The sequence below is a fragment of the Anolis sagrei genome, chromosome 2 (genome assembly GCF_037176765.1).
Source record: "Anolis sagrei isolate rAnoSag1 chromosome 2, rAnoSag1.mat, whole genome shotgun sequence".
NCBI classification, from domain to species: Eukaryota; Metazoa; Chordata; class Lepidosauria; order Squamata; family Dactyloidae; genus Anolis; species Anolis sagrei.
In genome coordinates this window covers 22,600,390-22,628,340 of record NC_090022.1, presented here as the reverse complement: position 1 = coordinate 22,628,340, position 27,951 = coordinate 22,600,390, and the positions used below count along the sequence as shown (strand labels likewise).

At 42.7% G+C, this 27,951-nt stretch overlaps 1 protein-coding gene across 1 annotated transcript; it reads right to left on the bottom strand.

The window, feature by feature from the left end:
- Nucleotides 1-86: 86 nt before the first annotated feature.
- LOC132765177 (C-type lectin domain family 2 member D-like) lies at nt 87-27,919 on the bottom strand. Its single transcript, XM_067465605.1, has 5 exons — nt 27,790-27,919; nt 4,838-4,966; nt 4,441-4,619; nt 3,400-3,503; nt 87-269 (listed from the first exon to the last, which is right to left on the bottom strand). Exons 1-5 carry the CDS (start codon nt 27,917-27,919, stop codon nt 140-142), a joined length of 672 nt encoding a protein of 223 aa, XP_067321706.1. The 3' UTR covers nt 87-139.
- Between the last annotated feature and the right edge of the window lie 32 nt (nt 27,920-27,951).

The window sequence follows — 27,951 nt, the reverse complement described above, 5'->3', positions numbered from 1 at the left end:
TCTTCTGGAAAAGGTTCTGTAAGGACTGAGTGGACTTCTCTGACATGGGGCAAGAGGCTGAAAACAAAGAAAAGCCGAAGTATATTTTGAAGGGCCTCGGTGCATAGTAGAGCAGGAATCAGGGTTCTATTTCTGCAATTCAGGCAATGCCTTTAAACATGTCTTTGCTACAGATCCAGTGTTCTTCTCTTGTGCAGCTGGAGCTGGCAACAGCTTTATGGTTCAAATACGCACATCTCCGTCCCATTTCAGTTGGAAGCGTGAACAACCTGAGGAGCAACAAAACTCTGTTAGGCAAAGAAATTACTGGTAATCCAATGTCACCTTTTGAAACACCAAGACTGAGCCAGATTATTTCCTGAGGTTGTTATCATTCAGAGGAGGACTGTTAAAATTAAAATTCAGTAAAGGCTTGAGTAATCCACAGCCTGTATAACACATTTCTTAAACCTCTTGTTGCCGTAATCCTGCTCTTCTCCTGTGTTGAGACATCAGCATAGGAACTGTCATCATATATTATATGACTAGGGAAATCTAATAATTCCAAGGGAGGAGACTTCTGCTTCAATGGGGCAGTCATGTAATAGTCTATTACATTAGCTTGTAATGTGTTTTTCTTATGCGTCTGTTATCTATAAACAACCTCATCACATTAGAGCAGTGGTTCTCAATCTGTGGGTCTTCAGGTGTTTTGGCCCACAACTCCCAGAAATCCCAGCCAGTTTACCAGCTGTTAGGATTTCTGGAAGCTGAAGGCTTCTTGGCACCCACAGGTTGAGAACCAATGCACTAGAGCATGGATTCTGTCTCCTGAATTGAAGAATTTGTAGTTTAGTGAGGCTCAGAACCTGTCTGGCTGAGCAGATTAAAAGCCTCTCCCTAAACTACAAGCTCCAGAATTTAGCAGGAGGTAGAAACTAGATTTAAAGTGGATCCATGCTCTTGTGTGATGAGGTCCATAGACTTGCCTGGCATGTTGTTTGGTTGGTTGTCCCTTATGGATCTGGTCTCAGTTTTAACTTTCTGCTATCTCCATGGACTTATCTACATACTTATTTAGATCTCATCCTTCCATTTATCTCACTAGTCATTCTTTCATTCTTACTCTCCCATTTTAATTTCTGTTATTAAGATCCACAATAATGTTCATTTTTTATTTATCTCATTGGTTGGGTGTCAGCTCACTAGCAGATAGATATTTAGTGAGACTTAAAAAATTTAGAGGCCAGAAACTTATGTTGCTGTTCTTTGTTACAAACATATGTTTCATTATATATTACTGTTTGATGTATCTTGTGGAAAATCTCTACAAAGAAGCAGAAGCTCTCCACAAGGAAAACCTGTGTATAGAAACCAGTGTTGGAAATTGCCTTCTACAAGAAAATAAAAGATAGAGAAGCTGTTGCTATTAAGAAGAAATCTGTTTAAAGAAGCTTTGGTTGGAAATTATTTTCTATAACACCGCCCTGAGTCGCCTTCAGGCTGAAATGGGCAGGATAAAAATGACATAAATAAATAAATATAAAAAGAAATAATAATGAGCACTGTGAATACAATATACGTATGTTCCATTGTATATTAATGCTTGTTGTACATTTTACAAGCTGTGGAAACAAGTATATGTTTGGAATTGTTCTACTATTGTAATAGTGGATTAGTGTTTTTGTAGTTATCAAGCAATACCTTCTGAAATCTCCTCTTCTACACAAACACTGAAGGTACAGAAGCCTCTCTGGTTTTTGACCTGCTGTAGTGAATCTTACCTAGTAGGCCAGAAAAGAAGCCTGGATGGCAGAAGGCCAAACCTCCATTTTGAGAATGTATGCCAGGGAAGCAGCCATCTTGAGTGGGGATAGCTAGAAGATGGGGAGTTTGAGGTCTCCTGGGATTGGCTAGAGCAGATGGGAGGAGCCAAGTCTTAGGAGGGGAAAGACTTCAGCTTCTGTGTAGATGAGAATTGGAAGCCGGTGGGAGAAGAAGGGTTTTTGAAACTGGGTTTTCAGGGAGAGAGCGTCTGTGTCAGGAAGGGCTGATTAGCTGACAGGAAAGGTCAGGAAGCAACCTGATTTCTTGTGGGAGACAGCACAAGGGATTAGCTCTCTAGACTGAGTTAGGTAGCTGGAAAAACTCTGGGAAGAGTTAGCTGATAACTCAGGGGACTGCCTAAGATAGGTTAGTCAGGAACTCATTGGTTAGACCACACCTGGAATATTGTGTCCAATTTTTGGCACCACAATTTAAGAGAGATATTGACAAGCTGGAATGTGTCCAGAGGAGGGCGACTGAAATGATAAAGGGTCTGGAGAACAAGCCCTATGAGGAGCGGCTTAAGGAGCTGGGCATGTTTAGCCTGAAGAAGAGAAGGCTGAGAGGGGATATGATAGCCATGTATAAATATGTGAGAGGAAGCCACAGGGAGGAGGGAGCAAGGTTGTTTTCTGCTTCCCTGGAGACTAGGACACGGAACAACGGCTTCAAACTACAAGAGAGGAGATTCCATCTGAACACGAGGAAGAACTTCCTGACTGTGAGAGCCGTTCAGCAGTGGAACTCTGTGGTGGAGGCTCCTTCTTTGGAAGCTTTTAAACAGAGGCTGGATGGCCATCTGTCAGGGGTGATTTGAATGCAATATTCCTGCTTCTTGGCAGGGGGTTGGACTGGATGGCCCATGAGGTCTCTTCCAACTCTTTGATTCTATGATTCTATTTCACTGAAGTAGAGTGAGGGGTTTTTGTAACCACCAGCTAGATCTGTTTATTTAGCTCAGTATGTAACTAAGTGAAGAAACTTTTTTAAAGCAACCATCAAGGTATTGTACTTTTTGTGCCTCTCAGAAGAAGTAGTTAGTTGTTTGGTTTTATAAATAAATCTTTTTCTATTTATCTTTTAAAAGGTCTCTGTAATTTCTCAATCTATCAGTAATCCTTTGGGATAATTCCAGTCATTTCAACATCCTGATGCCACAGAAAGATCTCTTATCCAAACAGTCATTTTGGCAGCTAAGGGGAGAGCAGTGTTGACAGAAGGGGAAAAGTTTACCTCAGAAACTCATTTAAAAATCCTAAGGCAGCTTGGGTTGGTGGCAGCATCTAACTAAAAGAAGATTAAAAGACAAGCAGTGTACACTCTACCATTACACATTCTATCTAACATCATCTCGCTACCATACTAGTGTCCAGTGGTGTGATCTTTCAAATAATCCTTCACAGTGATGTTCGGCTGGGGGATATATTATAGTATATACCTTTATACTGGTGGGATACTTGGTGTTAGATTATACTATTATACATACAATTATTACAGTGGTGTCCAGCTTCTTGATTGATTACCATCCTTTATACCTGCCAACCCTAATCTGCGCATTTTTTTTGCTTCAAACAGAATAGTAAAGAGACCTACCATTTCATGAAAATGCTGCCATTGATCCATCTCCAAGGTTGACCTGAATCTTTCTGGAGACCAATCCAGTGATCAGGAGGGCTTTTGTAACGTAAAAGGAAATCCTTAATCAAGGAAGGAAGGAAACACAGATTACCAACTGCAGGTTGATTTACCTCTCTTTTGAGAACTAGATGAAGCAAAAATAAAACCGATGGTTTAAACAGTGAAAGAACCATAGCCTATTCAAATAGTTGTGAACATGTGAAGCTGGTCCATCTCCACCCTCAATCATCTCATAATCTTCTACACATAATCTTCTCACATCTTCTACACAATCAACAATTGGACCACACAGTTTACAGAAAACTTACACACATGGATAGATACCTACATAAAAACTCCAACCATCACCCAAGTCCAAAAAAGGAAGCACAATTAAAGTCCTGGCAGACCTTGCAAAAAGAATCTGCAAATCCCACCTACTCCAAGGTGAAGTGAATCACCTAAATGGGACTCTACATGCCAATGGATACTCCACCTCAGTCATTAGAAGAACTGAAAGACCAAGAATAAGCCACGAGAATAAAGACAAAGATCCACCCAGAGGAAAAGTGTTCTTATCATACATCAAGGAAACCACTGACCGCATAGGGAAGCTGATGAAGAAACACAACCTACAAACTATCTACAAACCCACTATGAAAATCCAACACATGCTACATTCAGGAAAGGATAAGAGGGATCATTTCACCTCTGCAGAAGTCTACCATAAACCATGTGGAAGAGTCTAGATAGGGACCACTAAACGCAGCATTGCCCAAACATGAATCAAGGAACATGAAAGACACTGCAGACCAAGTTTGCTGCTTCTGTTTTATTCGATCTGTTTGATATCAGGACATTTTATATTTTTTTCTTTCTTAGAAAAGAACCCAAAGCAAATTCTTACATAATCAGCCAAGAAATACACCAAACCAGTTGATACAGCATTTTTTGAAAATATAATAATAATTTAATGAAAGATCTGAAATTAATTGTGCTCTGAATATTTATACTTACCAGTGTTTCCTGGGAGCCAACCAAAGCCAAGGAGGCATTATGGGAGGAGCAGTGTCTGTTGCCAGAGGTCCAGTTTCCTTCCATCGGTGAAAAGTAGTAGCATTTCCTTTGGTATCCCAGCCAATCTTTTGGACAAGGATCAGCAGGGAGAAGATCTGGACATCTTTCATTTCTTCTCTCTGATGATTCAAAGGATTTAATAAACTAGAATGTTAACAGCATTGGCCAAACTATACCTGTCAGAATGTCAGCACTAAAAAGATTAAGTTGAGCATAAATGCAATGGATCTATTAACAAACATTCTAGACTGCTCACAAATATGCTAAGGCTCTTTCAAAGTTTAATAGAATGGATAGATTGCACAGTATAATTAGACTAATGTAGTTCTTCACTCACCTGCAAACAAAATGGCAGGGATCAGAATAATAATAAGTGTCATTGTCAAAATGACACCTGAACATTTTGCAGTGATGACCCACTCTCCTCTTTCACTCTTGTAGCACCAACGGTTGTTCCAAGAAGACCCTTAAAAGTAAGAAAAAGGCAGGATGAATTTGTACCCAGGTGAATCAAACAATATTGTGTAGAAGCTCAAGAGAAAACATCAGTGAATAAGAGGAGCTTAGTAATGATAAAGATTTCTCCTGACATTAAATCTAGTTGTGTCTGACTCTGGGAGGTGGTGCTCATCTCCATTTCTAAGCAAAAGAGCTGGCGTTGTCCGTAGACAACTCATGTGACCAGCATGACTGCATAGAGTGCCGTTACCTTCCCACAGAAGTGGCACCTATTGATCTACTCACATTTGCATGAAGCTGGGTCTATCAACGGGAGCTCACCCCGCTCCCTGGATTCAAACCACCACTTTCGGTCAGCAAGTTCAGCAGCTAAGCGGTTTAACCCACTATGCCACCTGGAGGCCCTAACAGGAGCTTAAGAAAGTGAAAATATTTTTTAGGTAGGATCATCAGGGTTTTTTTTTTCCATTCTGCCACTCTTCCTGTCTTGACATCTTGAAAGCCAGCAATCAAGATGTCAAGGACACAGCTTCTTCTACTTATTCCCTGCTCACAACACATCTGTATTGTTGGTATCACTGTCTAGAATATCCTGAAAATTTAACTTTTAACCCATTGCCTGAAGTCATGTCCCACATCACCCCAATGAAAGATGCAGTTATGTTTCCTGAAGGCCACCGTGTTGATTTTCTAACATTGTCACTCAACTAGAGCAACCAGCTCTACCATAAAGTAGGAATGACTGTCTCCTAACAGGTACAACTTTACAGAAGAGTTGACTGTAGTGAGGATGTCCATGGACTATGCCCTTAACTCAAAATTAGAGAAGGAATCTGCTGCTGAAATGCCCCTTCCCCAATTGTGTTTATACATAGATCAAATATCTGCAAACATCTCACATTAGGGATAGGGGAATTCCCTGTCTAGCCCACAGTCCTCCCCAGGCTAGTATGAAAGAACAAAAATATACCCCTCTCCTCTTATATTGAAAAGTCTGAGGTCTTCCTCTTCTGCCTCTGTGGAGTTGGAAGAGGAGAAGGATGAAGAGGAAGGGGCTGGAGATTCTGGGCAGATGGTCAGGCCTGTTCAGGAGGAAGAGCAAGAGGAGGGAGGCATGCTGCTTGTTCCTCCTTTTGAAGAACGCCACTGAAGGGAGCAACAAGCAAGACGTAGGTCAGCCAGGATTACTGAAAAGACAGTCAGACCATCCCCAAGAGACACATGTGCTGTTGACTGAGGGCTATAAATCAGGAGCAGGAGAAACAGCCCTCACTGGCAGCAACTGATCCAATTGCCTAGTCTTTGTTCCTGTATGTGTTCCAGCAAGAATCCTTGTCTTTGTATTTTTGCCTTGAGAAGAAACTACCAAAGACTTTATTTTGCTCAGCGAAGACTTTTGCCTTGTTTTATGAACTTGTCTTTTGTGAACTTGCTTTTGTGTATTTGATTGTTCTACTTTAAACTTTGCTGACATAAAGCTTTTTGAGTTCCTTTAAACTTGGTGTTGGGACCCCCTCTCCCCCCGCTCAGTGGGTTAAACTGCTGAGCTGTTGAGCTTGTTGACCGAGAGGTCACAGGTTTGAATCCGGGGAGTGATGTGAGCTTCTGCTGTTAGCCCCAGTTCTGCCAACCTAGCAGTTCAAAACATGCAAATGTGAGTAGATCAATAGATACCGCTCCGGTGGGAAGGTAATAGCTCTCCATGCAGACAAGCTGGCCACATGACCTTGGAGGTGTCTACGGACAATGCTGGCTCTTCAGCTTAGAAATAGAGATGAGCCCAATGCCCAGAGTTGGACACGACTGGACTTAATGTCAGGGGATAACCTTTACCTCTTTAAAACTTGGTGTTAAAGCTATTCTTGTGACTAAACAGGACATCTTGGAGCCAAGGACCTATATATTCTTTCTGTATGGTATACATACATCCAAGGAGCACAATATACACACAGTGAGCAGAAAAACTGCCTTCTGCCCAGGGAACAGGGAAGCTTGGCTTTCTTAGATGTACGTTAACAGGCTGTATATCCAGTTTAGGTTGGCAGTGGATTCATATCTTTTCTGGAAATAAAGTACTGTCAGTCTCACCACACTCACCTTTTTTAAAATCCTTAAACGTTCTTCTGCTCAAAAGTATTTTGACTGGTTCAATCATAGCTCCATTCTCTTCTTCATTTTCGTTCATTTGGGCTTCTATTATATGACCTTCAGCCATTTTTCTTGAGAATATGCAGTTCTTAATTTTCTACACGAAGCCGGTTCTTACTGCAGATTCTATTCATGTGATATGATAAGAGAAAACAAACTTCAGATACCATTTAATCGTGCACTTTAATCTGTGCCTTTGCCCATCCAAACTGGCAATGCAATCTTTCCCTCTCGTCCTGTATAAAACCATTGTTTTGTCTGCTCTTCCAATCAATATAAATAGCCCAAGTTTTCATTTCCTGAAGTGAAAAGGTGTGTCTCCAAGATTAATCTGTATTGGGGGGGGGGGGGGGGAATGCACAGAATAAAAATAGTTTATACTGTTTTCAATTCTACATGCCGTGTACTTTTGTTACACAGTTGCTTTTGCCAGGCTGTTTTAGCTTTGCTTCTACAGCAGTGTTTCTCAACCTGGGCGTCAGGATCTGGGGGGGGGGGGGGGGGGGGGTCATGAGGGGGTTTCAGAGGGGTCACCAAAGACACATATTTCTAATGGTCTTAGGAATCCCTTTGGCAGAGAATGCTGAAGATTTGTCTGCCTGTCCTTCTCTTCCTTTTTGGAAACAGATGGCAAATCCTCCCACCAAAAGCCCTCCTTCTATTGAGGGGCCGACCTCTCAGCTGACCCCTCAGCCAAGGGGAGGGCTGTTTCTGAGACCCCAAGCAAGGCGGGGAGCAGGTGTGCTCAGCACATGGCAGTATGGTGTGTATCCGTGCAACATGGAACTGAGAGTGGTCCAGCAGCATCAGGAGCAGCAGCTTAGGTGATTTGTAACACAATGTATTAGAAAAAGTCAGTCTTTCCTTCTGTTTATTATTAATGCTCCCATTAGAAAATGCATCAGGATGTGGATGAACTAAAACTCCCAAAATTGTAGGTCAATCCTCCCCAAATCCCACCAGTATTCACAATTAGGCATGTTGTATCTGTGTGCTAAGTTTGGTTCAGATCCATTGTCAGCTGGGTTCAGTGCTCTTTTAATCTGGATGAGCTACAACTCCCATATGTAAGCCATCCTGAGTCCCCCCTTGGGGGTTGAGAAGAGACGGGGTAGACATACCAGAAATAAATAAATAAATATGCCAAGGTCAATCACCCCAATCCCTGCAGTTGTATTCACAGTTGGTCATGTTGGGTCTGTTTGCCCAGTTTGATTCAGATCAATCATCGGTGGGGGTCACAGGTTTCTCTGGATGCAGGGAGAGCTACACTTAGCATAATGTTAGATCCCCCCCCCCTCAAACCTCACCAGTATTCAAAATTGTTCATATTGGGTATTTGTGCCAAGTTTGGTCCAGATCCATCAGGACCAAACACATTGCTCTGTCAATGTGGGTGAACTATAACTCCCAACCTTTGAGGTCAGTCCCCTTGAAACTCTACCAGTATTCAAAGTTTGGCATGTAAGGTATGTGTGCCAAGTTTACTTGTTCCATCACCAGTTTGGTACAAAGTGCTCTCTGAGTGTTGGTGAACTGCAACTCCCACAATTAAAAAACACCCCCCTTCCCCAGCCCCACCAGCATTCAATGTTGGTTATGTATATATAGAGTGCCAAGTTTGGTGACTCTCCATTTTGGGCTTCAGAGTGCTCTTCGATTGTAGATTATTGATAAATTCCAGCAAAAACAACTCCCAAATGACAAAATCACCCCCCCCCCCAAACCCACCAATATTCAAATTTGAGCATATCAGATATCTGTGCCAAATTTGGTCCAGGTCCATTGTTTGAGTTCACAGTGCTTTCCAGATGTAGGTGAACTACATCTCCCTTAAATCACTCTCAATTCCTTTCAAATCCCTCCAGTTTTTCTGTTGGTCACGGGGTGTTCTGTGTGGGAAGGTTTGCCCAATTCTATTGTTGATGGGATTCAGAATGCTTTTTGGTTGTAGATGAATTATAAATCCCAGCAACTACAACTCCCAAATGTCAAGCTCTATTTTCCCCAAACTCCACCAGTGCTCACATTTGGGCATATTGAGTATTCATGCCAAGTTTGGTCCAGATCCAGGCATGTAGCCGGGGGGGGGGGGGGCGCTCGGGGGGCTTCAGCCCCCCCCCCCCCCCGAAATTTTCATGGTGGTTCGCAAAAAGGCCTTAATGGTGCATTATTTAAACTGTTATGTTTATTCATATCATGATCTGATCACCATACTCAATATATCCCATATGCATGGGGGTATTGGAGTAATGATACAAAAGGTTTGCTAGGCTAGACCCTCTTTCACTCAGACTCAGCCCCCCCCCCCGAAACTCAGCCCCCCACAAAAACCCCCCTGAAAAAAAATTCAGCCCCCCCCCCCCCAAAACGAAATCCTGGCTACGGGCCTGTCCAGATCTAAAATTTTTTGAACCTACAGTGCTCTCTGGATGTAGGTGAACTACAAATCCTAGCAACTACAACTCCCAAATGACAAAATCAATCCCTCCCAACCCCACCAGTATTCAAATTTGGGTGTATTAGGTATTTGTGCCAAATTTAGTCCAGTGAATGAAAATGCATCCCGCATACCAGTAGCAAAATTACAGTTATGAAGTAGCAATGACAATAATTTTATGGTTGGGGCTCACTACAACATGAAGGATTGTATTAAGGGGGCACGGAATTAGGAAGGAACACCTCAGCAAGCGAGAGTCCAAAGGTGGCAGGCTAAAACCTGGAACCTCAGTGGCTGAGACTGGATGAGAGACTCTCCCCTGGGCACACACAAGACTTGGTGACTTGGAAGGTGCTGAACAGAATGCGCTCTGGCGCCACAGAGGTATGGAGCCAATCTTCAGAAAGTGGAGTCCATGACATGCGAGTGTGGAGAACAGCAAACCACAGACCACTCACTACAGTGCAGCCTGAGCCCTGCCACATGCACAATGGAAGGCCTTCTCACAGCGACACCAGAGGCACTGACTTCTGACCAGGGGCGGCTCAACCCATTACGCAAAGTAAGCATTTGCAGTATAGTTGATTTTGCCCAGGGGTGCTCTTGAGGCGCTCTTGGGGGGAAAATAGACATTGACATATGCGAGTTGTAGTTACTGGGATGTATAGTTCACCTACAATCAAAAAGCATTCTGAACTCCACTAATGATGGAATTGAACCAAATATGGCACACAGAACTCCCACGGCGAACAGAAAATATATATCATTGATTGGTTTTGGGGGGGAGGGGCAATAAACTGTTTGTTTACCATTGAAAATTACCTAGGGCCGCCTCTGCATGTTTGCATATTTGAAGAGATGTCATACTGAGAAGGAGGCAAGCCTATTTTCCACTGCTAGAGATAATAGGAAACAGAGCCATGTATTCAACTTGCAGGAAAAAGGATTCCATCTATATATTAAGAAGAACGTTGTGATGGTAAGAGCTGTTCAACAGCAGGATAGGCTGTCTCAGAATATGGTGGAGTTTCCTTCTCTGCCTGGCAGAATGGAGTTGGACTAAATGGACTTTGTGGTTTTTTCTGATTCTATACGTATGGGAGACTTTTAGGATACTTAGCAGTATTTGATGCTAATATGACCAACCTTCCAATCCATCTGAATAATGGGAGAAGTGTTTCCGAACAGAATTTTCTCCTTCAGAAATCTTGGAGCAATGTTTTGATTTAAACTTCTTTCACTCCCTGGAGGTGTTTTAGACCTGAAAAATAATTTTCTGAGGCTGCATCTATACTGTCATATAATCCTGGTTCAGAATGTTGATTAACTGCATTGAACTGGATTATAAATGAGTCTACACTGCCATATAATCCAGTTCAATGAAGCTAATCTGCATTTAGAAACTGGATTGTATGGCAGTGTAGGTGAGGCCTCAGAAAATTATTTTTCAGGTCACTTGTGAAAGCCGAGTATCACCTTTTTGGAATTTTCGAATCCAGCATTGAGCCATAACAGTGAAAGTAGTGTTAAACAAGATTAATTCTATTGTGTAGGTGCACCCTTAAACAAATTGACCATATCACTGTTGGTTTAAAAGTTTTTCCAACTTTTGTTGTTTTAATTATGAACCATATTTATTCTATGCCCTGCTTTTAATGCTGCCATTCACTTCTTTCCCATGGAAACATGGGAAATAATTAAACAGCTTCACATTTAGCACAGGCGGTATCTGCAAAAGCAAGGTCATTTTATTATTTTTATATGAGTGTGTATATATTTTTATGTACCTTTAATTGTGACTATTTTTTTTTTCGTGTTAGGAGCAACTTGAGAAATTGCAAGTCACTTCTATTGTGAGAAAATTGGCCATCTGCAAGCATGTTGACTGGGGCTGTCCGGATGTTTTGATATTTTACCATCCTTGTGGGAGGCTTCCCTCATCTCCCTGCATGGGGAGCTGGAGCTGACAGAGGGAGCTCATCCACACTCTCCCCAGATTTGAACCTACGACCTGTTGGTCTTCAGTCCTGCCGGCACAAGGGTTTAACCCATTGCACCACTGGGGGCTCAATTGTGACTATGACTTTCATAGGGTTGTCTTGGAGTGCATCTAAACAGCAAAATGAGTGCAGTTTAATACTACTTACACTACCATGCCTCAGTGGCTATGAAATCAAAGGAGCTGTAGTTTTGCAAGCCTTTAGCCTTTTCTTCCCAAGACTGCTAGTACCTCACTAAACTACAAATCCCATGATTCCACAGTATTGAGCCGTGACAGTTGAAGTGGCATCAAACGCATTCATTCTGAAGTGCAAACACACCTTTAGGCAAGAGTGATTTTACTAGTTCCTTCTTCTGAAATACAGCCTGCATGCAACCTCTAGTAATTTTTGGCAGTCTTCCATCCAAATACTAACCAGGGCTGACCCAACATAGCCTGCAAGATCAGATGGTGCCTTTTTGAGTACATAGTTCTCTCTAAATCTCTTAAATCCCTGATACTTGATGCCATAATTATTTGCTTTCTAATGCTGTTTCCTTTTTTCAGTGCCAACTGTACCTTTGTGATGCAGCAAGTCTTTTTTTCCCTGTTCAGCTATCTCATCATCTTCAAAATGCATATTTTCTTTGAGAATAGTAGCAAATCCAAATTATCAAGTGGACATTCTCTGGGCTTGGCTGTCCTGGCACCAGGAACAAAAACATTTAGAAGGCATTACAATTGTATAACATTCAAAAGGAACTTCTTTGGAAATCCCAGACCTCATTTCCACCAACCACTTAGGTTGATGTAGAAGAGGATTAGTCTGAATTAATTCAGCTTTACAATACTTTATCATGACTCAAAGCTATAGAATCCAGGATTCTATTGAATGAGCAGAGAAGATGAAATACTAGGTTCTTGTGGTTTTTTTCGGGTTATAGAGCCATGTTCTAGAGGCATTTCTCCTGACGTTTCGCCTGCATCTATGGCAAGCATCCTCACACCTCTGAGGATGCTTGCCATAGATGCAGGCGAAACGTCAGGAGAAATGCCTCTAGAACATGGCTCTATAGCCCGAAAAAACCCACAAGAACCTAGTGATTCCAGCCATGAAAGGCTTCGACAATACATTGAAGATGAAATATTTTGTAAAACTAGAACTCCCTGATTCCATAGCATTGAGCCATGGCTATTGAAGTCAATTTTACAGCATCAATGCACATCTGTGTCTATAATCACCAAACACCCCCTCCCCCTTAATAATATTTAGCATGTCCAGGGTGGGAGAAAGAACCCTTGTCTGTTTAAAGCAAGTGTGAATGTTGCAATTAGCAAGCTTGAATAGCACTGAGTAGCATTAAGAAGCTGCAAATGCAACAGAGGCCAGGCAACCTCTATGCCAGTGGTTCTCAACCTTTCTAATGCCGTGACCCCTAAATAAAGTTCCTCATGTTGTGATGACCCCCAACCATATTTTCGTTGCTATTTTATAAATAATTTTGTTACTCTTATGGATTCTAATGCAAATATCTAATATGCAGGATGTATTTTGATTGTTACAAATTGAACATAATTAAAGCATAGTTATTAATCCACCAAAGATGGTATTGGACTTACCACATATACTCGTGTATAAACTGATGTGAATATAAGCCGAGGCATCTAATTTTACCACAAAAAACTGGGGAAACTTATTGATTCGAGTATAAGCCGAGGATGGGAAATCTAGCAGCTACTGGTAAATTTCAAAATAAAAATAGATACCAATAAAACTACATAATTTAGGCATCTGTAGGTTAAATGTTTTCTAATATTTACATAAAACTGTAATTTAAGATAATGTAAGTCTAACTCTGATTAAACCATTATTCTTGTTGTTGTTCATTCGTTCAGTCGTCTCCGACTCTTCGTGACCTCATGGACCAGCCCACGCCAGAGCTCCCTGTCGGCCGTTACCACCCCCAGCTCCCTCAAGGTCAGTCCAGTCACTTCAAGGATGCCATCCATCCATCTTGCCCTTGGTCGGCCCCTCTTCCTTTTGCCTTCCACTTTCCCCAACATAATTGTCTTCTCTAGGCTTTCCTGTCTCCTCATGATGTGGCCAAAGTACTTCAACTTTGTCTCTAGTATCTTTCCCTCCAGTGAGCAGTCAGGCTTTATTTCCTGGAGGATGGACTGGTTGGATCTTCTCGCAGTCCAAGGCACTCTCAGCACTTTCCTCCAACACCACAGCTCAAAAGCATCGATCTTCCTTCGCTCAGCCTTCCCTAAGGTCCAGCTCTCACATCCGTAGGTGACTACAGGGAATACCATGGCTTTGACTAGGCGGATCTTTGTTGCCAGTCTGATGTCTCTACTCTTCACTATTTTATCGAGACTGCACATTGCTCTCCTCCCAAGAAGTAAGCGTCTTCTGATTTCCTGGCCACAGTCTGCATCTGCAGTAATCTTTGCACCTAGAAATACAAAGTCTGTCACAGCCTCCACGGTTTCTCCCTCTATTTTCCAGTTGTCAATCATTCTTGTTGCCATAATCTTGGTTTTTTTGACGTTTAGCTGCAACCCGGCTTTTGCACTTTCTTCTTTCACCTTGATTAGAAGGCTCCTCAGCTCCTCCTCGCGTTCGGCCATCAGGGTGGTGTCATCTGCATATCTGAGGTTGTTAATGTTTCTTCCAGCAATTTTCACCCCAGCTTTGCATTCATCCAGCCCCGCACATCGCATGATGTGTTCTGCATACAAGTTAAAAAGGTTGGGTGAGAGGATGCAGCCTTGCCGTACGCCTTTCCCAATCTTGAACCAGTCTGTTGTTCCGTGGTCAGTTCTGACTGTTGCTACTTGGTCCTTGTACAGATTCCTCAGGAGAGAGACAAGGTGACTTGGTATCCCCATACCACCAAGAACTTGCCACAATTTATTATGATCCACACAGTCAAAGGCTTTAGAATAGTCAATGAAGCAGAAGTAGATGTTTTTCTGAAACTCCCTGCCTTTCTCCATTATCCAGCGGATATTGGCAATCTGGTCTCTCGTTCCTCTGCCTTTTCTAAACCCAGCTTGAACATCTGGCAACTCTCGCTCCATGTATTGCTGGAGTCTTCCTTGCAGGATCTTGAGCATTACCTTACTGGCATGAGAAATAAGGGCCACTGTACGGAAGTTGGAGCAGTCCTTCGCATTTCCCTTTTTTGGTATGGGGATATAAGTTGATTTTTTCCAGTCTGATGGCCATTCTTGTGTTTTCCATATTTGCTGGCAAATGGCATGCATCACCTTGACAGCATCATCTTTTAAGATTTTAAACAGTTCGGCTGGGATCCCGTCGTCTCCTGCTGCCTTGTTGTTAGCCATGCTTCTTAAGGCCCATTCAACCTCACTCCTCAGGATGTCTGGTTCTAATTCATTCACCACACCATCATAACTATCCTCAATATTATTATCCTTCCTATACAGATCTTCTGTATAGTCTCGCCACCTTCTCTTGATCTCTTCAGCTTCTGTTAGGTCCCTGCCATCTTTGTTTCTTATCATACCAATTTTTGCCTGAAATTTACCTCCAATGTTTCTAATTTTCTGGAAGAGGTCTCTTGTCCTTCCTATTCTGTTGTCTTCTTCCACTTCCATGCATTGCTTATTTAAAAATAGTTCCTTATCTCTTCTAGCTAACCTCTGGAATTGCGCATTTAACTGGGCATATCTCCCCTTACTATCACTGTTTCCTTTTGCTTTCCTCCTTTCTTGGGCTACTTCCAGTGTCTCAGCAGACAACCATTTTGCCTTCTTGGTTTTCTTTTTCTTTGGAACGTACTTTGTTGCCGTCTCCTGAACAATGTTGCGGACTTCTGTCCATAGTTCTTCTGGGACTCTGTTTACTAAATCTAGTCCTTCAAATCTGTTCTTCACTTCCACTGTATATTCGCTAGGAATGTTAGTGAGATCATATCTAACTGGTCTGTGTATTTTCCCTGATCTCTTTAGTTTTATTTTAAATTGAGCAATAAGAAGTTCGTGATCTGAGCTACAGTCAGCCCCAGGTCTTGTTTTCACCGACTGGATGGATGTTCGCCACCTTTGGCTGCAAAGGATGTAGTCAATCTGATTTCGGTGTTGACCATCTGGTGAAGTCCATGTGTAAAGCCGTCTTTTAGGTTGTTGGAAGAGAGTGTTTGTTATACACAGTGAGTTTTCCTGGCAAAATTCTATCAGCCTGCGTCCCGCTTCATTTTGTTCTCCCAGACCATGCTTGCCTGTGATCCCAGTTGTCATTTGACTTCCCACCTTGGCATTCCAGTCTCCTGTAATGAAAATAATGTCTCTTTTTGGTGTATTATCCAGTAGGTCCTGCAGATCCTCATAGAATTGATCTACTTCTGCTTCTTCAGCAGCTGTGGTTGGGGCGTATATTTGGATCACTGTGATGTTGAAAGGCTTTCCTTGCACTCGAATTGAGATCATTCTGTCATTTTTTGGGTTGTATCCAAGCACCGCTTTAGCGAATTTCTTATTAATTATGAAGGCTACTCCATTTCTTCGATGTTCCTCTTGTCCACAGTAGTAGATCTGGTGGTCATCTGATGTGAAGTGGCCCATTCCAGTCCATTTCAGTTCGCTGACCCCCAGAATGTCTATCTTTAGTCTTGACATCTCACCAATAACAACATCCAATTTGCCCTGGCTCATAGATCATTATTCTAGCCTTCTTCAATTTAAATATGCTTATGTATCCTCCTAATAACAGAGTATAATAATAAATGCAATAGCAATGATAATAAACAGAATAAATTAATAAATGTAATAATAGCAATAATACGTAGAGTAAAATAATAAATGTAATAACAATAATACATGGTGTAAAATAATAAATGTAACAACAACAACAATCCAATAATCACCATGGTATACATTTTGGGGGAAATGCTGTGTGTGTGTATGAATAAGGAAAAGGGAGAAAGACTTGTGAAGGGGGTGGGAAAGAAGGACTCGAAATGGAAAAACGTTGGGGTTGGGTGGTTGAAAAACTGGGAAAATTAAATGGAAAAGGGGTAGCTGAAAAAGTAGGACACATTGGGGTGGGATGGGGGAATGACTCAGGTATGAAAGGGGGGCTGGAAACTGGGAAAGGTTGGGATGGAAAGGGGGGCTGGAAAAGTGGGAAATGCTCCAGTCTAGTGTGTGTGTGTGTGTGTGTGTGGGGGGGGGGGGGGGATTGGGAAAAGCTGGGGAAATTGGGGTGGTAAAGAGGAGCAGCTGGAAAAGATTGGAATGGGGAAAGTAAGACTGCAAAATGAGCAAGACGGGGGTTCAAAGGGGAGCCTGGAATGGTGGAAAGATTGAAGGGGCAAGTGGGAAAGATTGAGGTGGGGAAAGGGGCTAGAAAAACGGGAAAGATTGGGAGGAGAAACGGGCTGAGAAAGTGGAAAACTGTAGTAGGGAAAGGGGCAAGACTGAAATAGAAAAGGGAGGCTGGAACCTGGGAAAGTCTGGGGTGGAAAGGAAGCTGGAATAGTGGGAGAGAGGGGCTGGGAATAGTAAAGACTGGGGTAGGAAGGGGGGAAACTAGAAAAAGGGAAGACAGGGGTGGGAAAGGGGTGTTGGAAAAGAGGGGGGAAACTGAGGTGGGAAGGAAGTAGGAAGGACTGGGGAGAGGAAGGTGCGCACGAGCAATCCAAAAGGCAAACAAGCCAGGCACCTTTTGCCCCCCCTCCAACCTCTCGCCGTGGCTCCTTTTTTCTCTCCCTCCTTCTTAACCCGGTTAAAAGGAGGGGGGGGGATACCTAGGAGGAAGGAAGGAGCAGCCCAAGCACCTTTCTCCTTCTTCACTGAGTGCCCTCCTTTGCCTCTCTCTCAACCCTCCTAGATTTCCCCTTCATTATTTTCTCCGTCTTTCCACCTCCAAACCCAGTCTTTCTTCACTGCCTGCCTTTCCTCCTTCCTCCCTTCATTTTGTGCCATTTAGTTTTAGGGTTTCAGAGGTGAAACTGAGAAAGATATGCAAGCCATGGGTTTGCAGTCCTCTTTTTAAGGTCGGAGTTGAGGCAGAATGTTGGTGACAAACAGCCTTGTGTCCTTTTAACTCACCCCCCCCCCCGCTTCCTCCTCCTCCTGTGTGTGTGTGTGTGTGTTAAGAGAGAGAGAAAGCGAGGTAGTGTGTGTCTCCCTCTCTCCCTGCCTTTGGGTTCCCCTCTTACCCCTCCCCTTCCTGGAGAAGAGAAAGGGGGATAGATAGAGATACACAAGGGCAGAGGCTCTCCTTTTATATATATGTGTGTGTATGTATATATTTATTTATTTATTTATTTATTTATTTACAGTTCTTATATTCCGCCCTTCTCACCCCGCAGGGGACTCAGGGCGGATTGCAGTAAACACATATATAGCAAGCATTCAATGCCAGTTTGACAAACAACATTTAACAGACAAAGGCTATTTAACTTTTTTTTTTCTGGCCGCCAGGGGAGCTGCTGCTTTTCATCGTCCATCAACGACACCGATGAAGTTCTTCCGCATTCCACATTCCCCGGAGTCTTCTTTCTTTATGGCCTCATAAATTAGTTAAATTTAGCCTCCCACACAAGGTGGTACCTTATTTTCCTACTTGACAGATGCAACTGTCTTTCGGGTTGCAAAGGTCGACAACGGGCTACACAATGGCTGGACACCCACTCCAGCCTGGGCTGGCTTCGAACTCATGACCTTTTGGTCAGAGTGATCTTAATGCAGCTGACACTCAGCCAGCTGCGCCACAATCCCACATTATATATATATATATATATATATATATATATATATATATATATAATGAGAGCCTCCTCTTCCCTTGTGTATCTATCTATCCCCCTTTATATATATAGGGGTTTTGCAGAGAGATCTGTCTGGCTAAAACGTTGTGGCTCTGGGCTAGCAAGAAAGAGGAGGAGAAGGAGGGTGAAGCAAGAGTTTAGGCAAAGCTCAGGGGCGACGGCAAGGAGATGGTGCGAGAGAAACCCACACAGAGAGAGAAAGGCAGGGAGGTGGAGGTCCCAGCAGAGCAAAGAGGAGACGGCAGCGCTCAGGGTTACTGCTGCCGCCTCAGCTGCTTCTTCCTCTCGCTTGGAGAGGCAGCAGAGGGTGTCAAATGGCGAGGCCGCATTTGCACACAAAAGCAACACAGGGACAGCCTCAGCCCCTGTTTCCACACCTCCTGGGCTTTTTGCTAACTTTTGGAGCAGGGCTCCTTGAAGGATGGAACTGAAGTTCACCAGGGAGGGGGGAGGAGGCTGAGGGAATAGCGCGCAGGACAGGAGGAGGGGAAGGCGCCTGGCTGCTGTGCGGAGAAAAAAAGAGGGAGTCATGGCAGGAAAGCTTGGAATTGAAAGAAAGGCCTTCTTTCAGCCCCATGTCTTCCTGCCAGGACCCTCACCCGGCTATAAGCTGAGAGTGGCTTTTTCAGCCTTAGAAATGGGCTGAAAAACTCAGTTTATTTTCCAATATATATGGCAACTTGGCACACAGAACCCCCATGGCAAGCAAAAAATACTGGAGTTCGTTAGGGGAAATTTACCTTGATTTGAAGGAGCTAGGCCCTGCGCGGAGCCCTCTGTCCATCCCTCACTCCCTACTGAGCTTGAAAGGAGGCAAAGGCCAGGCGGTGAAGGCAAGGCTCCACGGATGGCCAGAACAGAGAGTCTTCTTCCTCAGATAACCCAGTTCAAAGCAGATATTGTGGGATTTTCTGCCTTGATATTCTGGGATATAGGGCTGTGTGGAAGGGCCCTGATTGACTTTGTAGCTCCATGGCTACTGACAGGGGCGGCTCAACCCATTACGAAAAGTAAGCATTTGCAGTATAGCTGATTTTGCCCAGGGGCGCTCTTGAGGCGCTCTTGGGGGAAAATAGACCTTGACATATGCGAGTTGTAGTTACTGAGATGTATAGTTCACCTACAATCAAAGAGCATTCTGAACTCCACCAATGATGGAATTGAACCAAATATGGCACACAGAACACCCACGATGAACAGAAAATATATATCAGTGATTGTTTGGGGGGGGGGGGGGGCAAAATGCTGTTTGCTTACTGTTGAAAATTACCTAGGGCTGTTTCTGGCTACTGAATGCTATTCAAACTTGCTAATTGCAACATTCGCACTTCCTTTAAATAGACAAGGGTTCTTTCTCCCACCCTGGACATTCCCCAAATATATATACACTCCACTTGCGTCATCTTCATCAGACCTCTGAAGCTGCCAGCCACAGATGCAGGCAAAACATCAGGAGATATTACTGCTGGATCATGGCCACACAGCCCAAAAAACTCGTAGCAACACAGTAATTCTGAACATGAATGCCTTTAACAGCAAATTATTATTTTGTTTATGGATGGCCAAGCCTAATAGCCACACTATAAGCAAAAGCAGTAGAAGAAACAAGTCTCTTTCCCTTACCTGCTACAATGACGGAAATACCAGGTTTTTACAACAACAACAAAACACCTCTCTGAATCATAGGTATTCCTTTGACAGCTGCCACACTGCACTGGTAAGACTGGTGGCACTTCAGCTAAAATTTGGAGAAAATCCTGAGGTGCAACAAAACAATGATGATTTCATAAGGTTTGTTTCCTCATAAAGAAGACATGGAGGCTTCAAAGTTGTCTAGAAAGTGTTTGTTGTTCAGATTGATTGGTTTCAATCATTACAGCCTAACCAACTGGGATCTTTCGGTTTCGCAAAGATCCTACTTTTAGATCCTGCTTGCCAGAGGGTATAGTTTCTGCAAGATGGAAGGGTTCTCTGTATCTTAAATTTCTGTTGCCTCAACCCATGGAAATACCTGCCTTTGCTGCCACCCAATGGTGCAAGTGAGGGATATAAGTTGAATGCCTATGAAGTCTTTTATGAAGTCAGTTAATTCTTCACTTCAGTTCTTGGCAGTGACTCAAGACAGTAAGTAGGGAACACCAGTCAAAAACAGGGGAACTCCAGACAATCAAGTGCCAGTATGCACCTCCCAAACAGAGGATGCTTTCAGGCAACAAAGCCCAGGCTACCTCTGTGCAGATACTCTCACTGAGTGACTTTGCAGCTTCATGACTACCCAAATGCTAATTCAAGCTGGCTAATTGCAATATTCACACTTGCTTTAAACAGACAAGGGTTTTTTCTCCCACCCTGGACATTCCAGAAATATATATACACTCCACTTGCTTCACCTCCCAACAGACCTCTGAAGATGCCAGCCACTGATGCAGATGAAACATCAGGAGAGAATGCTACTGGAACATGGTCATCTGGCTGAAAAACTCACAGCAACCCAGTGATTCTGGCCATTAATGCTAATTTTATTACTTACTTATTTAATATCTGTTTTGCCTTTTTTACATAATCAACAATAACCCAGCTTGTTAGTTCTGAGCAACTGCACAAAATCAGTCTTTCAAATATAAAATATCTTGCCAAAAGGTGTCAGCAAATATCTCATTGTCTTGCAAGCAAAGAGCAAGGTTTCTCGTTTCCATGGACAGAAATGAAACCAGCCCCAGAGGTTGGAGTCCTCGTGGACAACAAGTTAAACATGAGCCAACAATGTGACGTGGCGGCAAAAAAAGCCAATGGGATTTTGGCCTGCATCAATAGGAGCATAGTGTCTAGATCTAAGGAAGTAATGCTACCCCTCTATTCTGCTTTGGTTAGACCACACCTGGAATATTGTGTCCAATTCTGGGCGCCACAATTCAAGAGAGATATTGACAAGCTGGAATGTGTCCAGAGGAGGGCGACTAAAATGATTAAAGGTCTGGAGAACAAGCCCTATGAGGAGCAGCTTAGGGAACTGGGCATGTTTAGCCTGAAGAAGAGAAGGCTGAGAGGAGATATGATAGCCATGTATAAATATGTGAGAGGAAGCCACAGGGAGGAGGGAGCAAGCTTGTTTTCTGCTTCCTTGGAGACTAGGACGCGGAACAATGGCTTCAAACTACAAGAGAGGAGATTCCATCTGAACATTAGGAATAACTTCCTGACTGTGAGAGCCGTTCAGCAGTGGAACTCTCTGCCCCGGAGTGTGGTGGAGGCTCCTTTCTAGCAAGTAGGCTATATTAAATGTTTCTGGTGATGAGGAACTATTCTGGTGATGAGGAATTATTCCTCTCATTTCACTTTGAGCTGGGAACAGCTCCTTTAGCTAAGATTTCTTCTTTTCTTAATAAGCAGGAAATATGTATGTTTTGTGTGTGCGTTTAGATAACAAGTTGTTCCCAACTGTGCCTGGGTTAAATGCAAAAAATGCAACAAACCCAATGATATCACTAGGGAGGGACCATCTCTAAATGTTAGATTTGGACTGGAAACCATGGGGCCTGGGATGATGCTGAATGGGCAACATAAGGCAGCACCAACTCTACCCAGGAGAGTCCTTCCCTCCAAAAAAGAGTGCCAGCACCTCTCAGTCCCATAATTCATCAGTTGTTGTTCATTCGTTCAGTCGTCTCTGACTCTTTGTGACCTCATGGACCAGCCCACGCCAGAGCTCCCTGTCGGCCATCACCACCCCCAGCTCCTTCAAGGTCAGTCCAGTCACTTCAAGGATGCCATCCATCCATCTTGCCCTTGGTCGGCCCCTCTTCCTGTTACCTTCCACTTTCCCTAGCATAATTGTCTTCTCTAGGCTTTCCTGTCTCCTCATGATGTGGCCAAAGTACTTCAACTTTGTCTCTAGTATCCTTCCCTCCAATGAGCAGTCGGGCCTTATTTCCTGAAGGATGGACTGGTTGGATCTTCTCGCAGTCCAAGGCACTCTCAGAACTTTCCTCCAACACCACAGCTCAAAAGCATCTATCTTCCTTCGCTCAGCCTTCCCTAAGGTCCAGCTCTCACATCCATAGGTTACTATAGGGAATACCATGGCTTTGACTAGGTGGATCTTTGTTGCCAGTCTGATGTCTCTACTCTTTACTATTTTATCGAGACTGGACATTGCTCTCCTCCCAAGAAGTAAGCGTCTTCTGATTTCCTGGCTACAGTCTGCATCTGCAGTAATCTTTGCGCCTAGAAATACAAAGTCTGTCACGGCCTCCACATTTTCTCCCTCTATTTTCCAATTGTCAATCATTCTTGTTGCCATAATCTTGGTTTTTTTATGTTTAGCTGCAACCCAGTTTTTGCGCTTTCTTTTTTCATCTTGATTAGAAGGCTCCTCAGCTCCTCCTCGCTTTCATCAGTACTAAGGTGCTTTACCGTCTCCTTGAGAACTGAACCTTAAAGCCTTAATCAGTGTCATCCACCTCCAGATATTTGTGGAAGTGGAACAAATGTGCTTTGCATGAGCCTTTGGATCTCTTGTTTGTTTCTTGTTCTGATTTCTTTTTTTCCAGTGATACTTCTGACTGCTGTCTTATGGATAAATACAGATGGAAGAAACAATTTTTGGAATTAAAAAATCAAACAAACCAAATCTGCTTCTTCACCAAACTTTTGCAAGTCTCCACAATATCTAATGTCCTGTCAATGGGATTTCAACTTTATGTTGATTAAGTAACAACAGAATATCAGTTCCTCTTTAAAGTCTGCCTTCTATTGCAGTGACTCCAAAAACTGGAAACTGTTTTAAGATAGATTCGCAAAACAGTAAATTAAATTTGTAGTAATAAATAGCATCATAAAATATTTCACAACACATGTACATAAATATATGTATTTATTTACTATTTGTTTGTTTGTTTGTTTAGTAGAAAGATTTCAAAGTGTTGTACAGTACATACCATCAATGTGGACCTAAGCCATTTAGGATTTTAAAGATCAAGATCATAAGTCCAAGTTCTACTTGGAAATAGGCCAGTAACAAGCAAAACTGATTCAACATGGATGTTGTATGTTTCCTGTAATCGACTCCAAAGAGCTGCCAACTACAGCATTGAGATCCTGCTGAGTGGAACCCTGGTCTGTTGAACTATGGTTCAGCTTTCAAAACACTTGCTGATATGATAGCACTGATTAACTAAACAACTTATCACACCGTGCCATGAGATATCTCACCTTGTTTTCTTAACACAAAATGAGCAATTAACTTTGTGTTTTCCTTTTAGTGCAAATAAAGCAACCTGTCTAAATTTCAGACTCTGGAATATATTGCATGTCTGTTTACATCTAATTCTGTGCTGCAAATCCAGTTGAAAGTGGCTTGTCTGGGGCCCCATCTATATTGACCCTTTAATGCAGTATCAAGCTGGTATTAAAGAAAGTGGTTCATTGTGCTGATGACTACATAGGAAATCCTGGAATCAGTTGGAAGCCTCAATGGTGATTACACAAACTGTAGAGCACCGAGGCAGCTGTTCTGTGAGTGTTACAGGGGTGTTAATGCTTCCCTATGCTATTCAAAACTAAAACTTTTTTGGCTGGAGTAAAAATCAGTTTAAGAGCAAACTTACTAAGCCTATATTGTTCATAATTTGGAGACTGCCTGTATTGTGTATGCATATACAAAATTATTACAGTTTATGTATTTATCTGTATCTTTTATAAAGGGTTAGTTTAACTATCACTTTGCTAATAAAACTGAATTACTGTGTCATAAAAAGATGTATGCCTAAAAATTGTGTCCCCAATGCAGAATGTTTGAAAAGCTCTGCTCTAAATCAACCCTGTTATAGTGAGGTTTTTTTGGCATGGTTTGTTCAGAGGGGCTCTGCCGTCGCCTTCCTCTGATACTAAGAAAATATGATTTGCTAAAGGACACCCAGTGCATTTCCATAACTGAGTAAGAATTTAAATGTTGGGTTCCCAGAGCCCTATTCACAACACTCAAGCCACTACACAAGACTGGATTTTTAACAAACACACATATGATCATCATTTCTAGATTTAATTTGGGGCACAGGAGCACATAAAACATTATGGCTTTATTCCAGGTGTGGCAGGAAAATCCTCTCTTACTGGTTTCAATTTTGTTTTAGAATAATAATAATAATAATTTTAATAATAATAATAATAATAATAATAATTTCTATATCCTCAGCTGTTGCAAAAAAATCACACAGACGGACCACAAACAAAGGCACAATTCTGTGGCCCAAATAATTCACTGGAACTTATGTCACAAGTACCACCTGCCAGCAGTAAAGAATTGGTGGGATCATAAACCTGCAAAGCTAGTGGGAAATGAACATGCGAAAATACAGTGGGACTTTCGAATCCAGACTGACAAAGTTTTGGAACACAATATATTTCACAACACATGATTGTGGAAAAGAAAAAAGTTTGGATTATTGATGTCGCCATACCAGGTGACAGCCGAATTGACAGAAAAACAAACTCAGCCGTCATCAGAAGTTCTCAGAACCTCAAAATCAAACTGCAAAGGCTCTGGCATAAACCAGTACAGGTGGTCCCAGTGGTCATCGGCACACTGGGTGTCGTGCCAAAAGATCTCAACCGGCACTCGGAAACAATAAACATTGAAAAAATCACAATCTGTCAACTGCAAAAGGCCACCTTACTTGGTTTTGTGCGCATCATCCGAATCCTAGACGCTTGTGAAGTGTTCGACTTGTGATTTTGTGATACGAAATCCAGCATATAGATCTCATTTGCTGTAACATACTGTGTTTTGTGTCAATAATAATAATAATAATAATAATAATAATAATAATAATATAATGGCAACATAAAACAAAATAAAACAAGAACATTATAACAAAATATAAAAAGCAAAACAGCAACCAACAACCAATGAAGTCTATGATAACAATCGGTTTCTGGGTACAGGTGAGACAACTGATGCAAGGACAATTGTGAGGATAGGGCTGATGGATAAAATGCATCGATCACATGACAACATTGAAAATAGAGAGCAGTATAAGAATAAAGCATTATGAATTTAAGCGCAGAACAATAGTAAAGCATAGATCCTAGTTGGATCTAAATACAGGGTGGGTGCTAGCCTAATCTCCCTGGGGAGGGAGTTCTAGAGCTGGGGTGGGGTGTGGCCACCACTGAGAAGGCCCTCTCTCTCTCTCTCTCTCTCTCTCTCTCTCTCTCTCTGGGGTGGGGTGTGGCCACCACTGAGAAGGCCCTCTCTCTCTCTCTCTCTCTCTCTCTCTCTCTCGTCCCCACCAACCGAGCCTGGGGGGTGCAAGCGAGAGAAGAGCCTCCCCAGACGATCTCACAGATCGTGTTGGTTCATAAGGTAAGGTGCGGTCACGAAGACAGGCAGGTCCCAAAACTTTTAGGTCTTTAGAGGTAATAACCTGCACCCTGAATTGGGACCGGAAACTTATCGGGAGCCAGTGGAGCTGTTTAAACAGGGGGGTGGAAGAGACCACATGGCCCATTCAGTCCCTGAGGGAAAAGAACAATCAGAGCACCCTTCACAAATGGTCATCCAACTTCTATGATTCTATGATTCTGTTTAAAAGCTTCCAAAGAGGGAGCCTCTGACACATTCTGAGGCAGTGAGTTCCCCTATGTTTTAAATGCAAAGCTTATTCTTTGTCTCTCCACTAGTGGCTTTGTTATTGATTTTTTTAAAAATAACATTGTTATTAAGTAGGAAGCTGTTCTGAGGCTGCCAGTTCATGCTAAATTTAATATAATAAAATACTGTATAGACTTGTTAGGTCAGTTGTGGGGTGTCAGTATTTAATTTGTGTGGTGTAGGACTCATTTGGATGATGAATTGTGCACACTAGACTGGGTTGCATTTTGACTCAGAGAGAAAAACCCACTGAATGCCACAGGGCTTCCTCCCAAATAGTTTGAGCTTTTGTATTTAGCCAGGGCAAAGCTGTTTTGTCTTCTTGCAGCCATTTCAAATGCTTTCAACTTCACAGGTGCCATTTCCATATAAGGAGAAAAAATTTACAAGACTCAGCTGCACCTGCAAGACCTGCCAGAACCTTGGTTGGTTCAGAAAATAACGCAAATTCGGTTCAGGTGATAAGACAGCAAGAACACATTGCGCAATGCCTGCTTGTTGGATGTTATTGTGATCTTGTGGGCAGGAGGTATAAGCCCTATGTGTGCACTCAATAAGCTTCCATCCCAAGAAAAGACCTCAACCCTTCCTTACCCCTTGTGTCAAAGTTTAGCGTGTATACATTAAAAACTACAAACACCCATTAAGTTACTCATGGGGACTGAGTATTTAATTTGCATGGTTAAGGTTTCACGTGGATGGCAAATTAATTGAATCATATAATTGTAGAATTGGAAGAGACCTCAGGGGGCCATCCAGTCCAACCCCATTCTGCCATTCAGAAACACACAAGCAAAGCACTCTTGATAGATGTTCAATCCATCCAGCCTCTGCTCAGAAACCTCAACCACATGGGGCAGCATTTAGAATGAGAACCTGCTGAATACCAAGGGGTTTCTTTTATGTAGTGTGTGCTTTTGTATTTAGCCAGGATGACACCAAATTGGGAGGGATAGCCAATACTCCAGAAGACGTGAACAGAATTCAAAACAATCTTAACAGATTAGAGAGATGGGCCAAAACTAACAAATGAAGTTCAGTAGTGACAAATGCAATATATTCCACTTAGGCAGAAAAAATGAAATGCAAAGATACAGAATGAGGGACATGTGGCTTGGAGTTCTCATGGACAACAAGTTAAACATGAGCTAACAATGTGATGCACAGCAAAAAAAAAAAAAAGCCAACAGGATTTTGGCCTGCATAAATAGGAGTGTAGTGCCTAGATCCAGGGAAGTCATGCTACTCCTCTATTCTGCCATGGTCAGAGCACATCTGGAATATTGTGTCCAATTCTGGGCACCACAATTGAAGGGAGATGTTGTCAAGCTGGAATGTGTCCAGAGGAGGGCGAGTAAAATGATCAAGGGTCTGGGGAACAAGTCCTATGAGGAGCAACTTAAAGAGCTGGGCACGTTTAGCCTTCAGAAGAGAAAGTTGAGAGGAGACATGATGGCCATGTATAAATATGTGAGAGGGAGCCATAGGGAGGAGGGAATAAGCTTGTTTTCTGCTGCCCTGGAGACTAGGACGCAATGGAACAATGGCTTCAAACTACAGGAGAGGAGATTCCATCTGAACACAAGGAAGAAGAACTTCCTGACTGTGAGAGCCGTTCAGCAGTGGAACTCTATGATTCTATGAATGTAATTTTCCTGCTTCTTGGCAGGGGGTTGGACTGGATAGCCTGCGATGTCTCTTCCAATTCTATGATTCTATGTGCTCCTGCAGTCATATCATATATGAGCCCTGAGTACCTTGAACTTCGCAGGTGCTGTTAACTGATTAGGAGACTAAAGTACAGCACAGTCCATGATGAGGCGCACCTGCAAGGCTTTCTGAACTTGGGTTGTTTCAGGAAGCTTAAGGCGATATGCGAGGTATATTTTTGGGGCGTGCCGGCTACATAGGCGGTACTGTGGCGTGGGCTGGTCCATGACGTCGCGAAGAGTAGGGAGTGGCCTCTCTC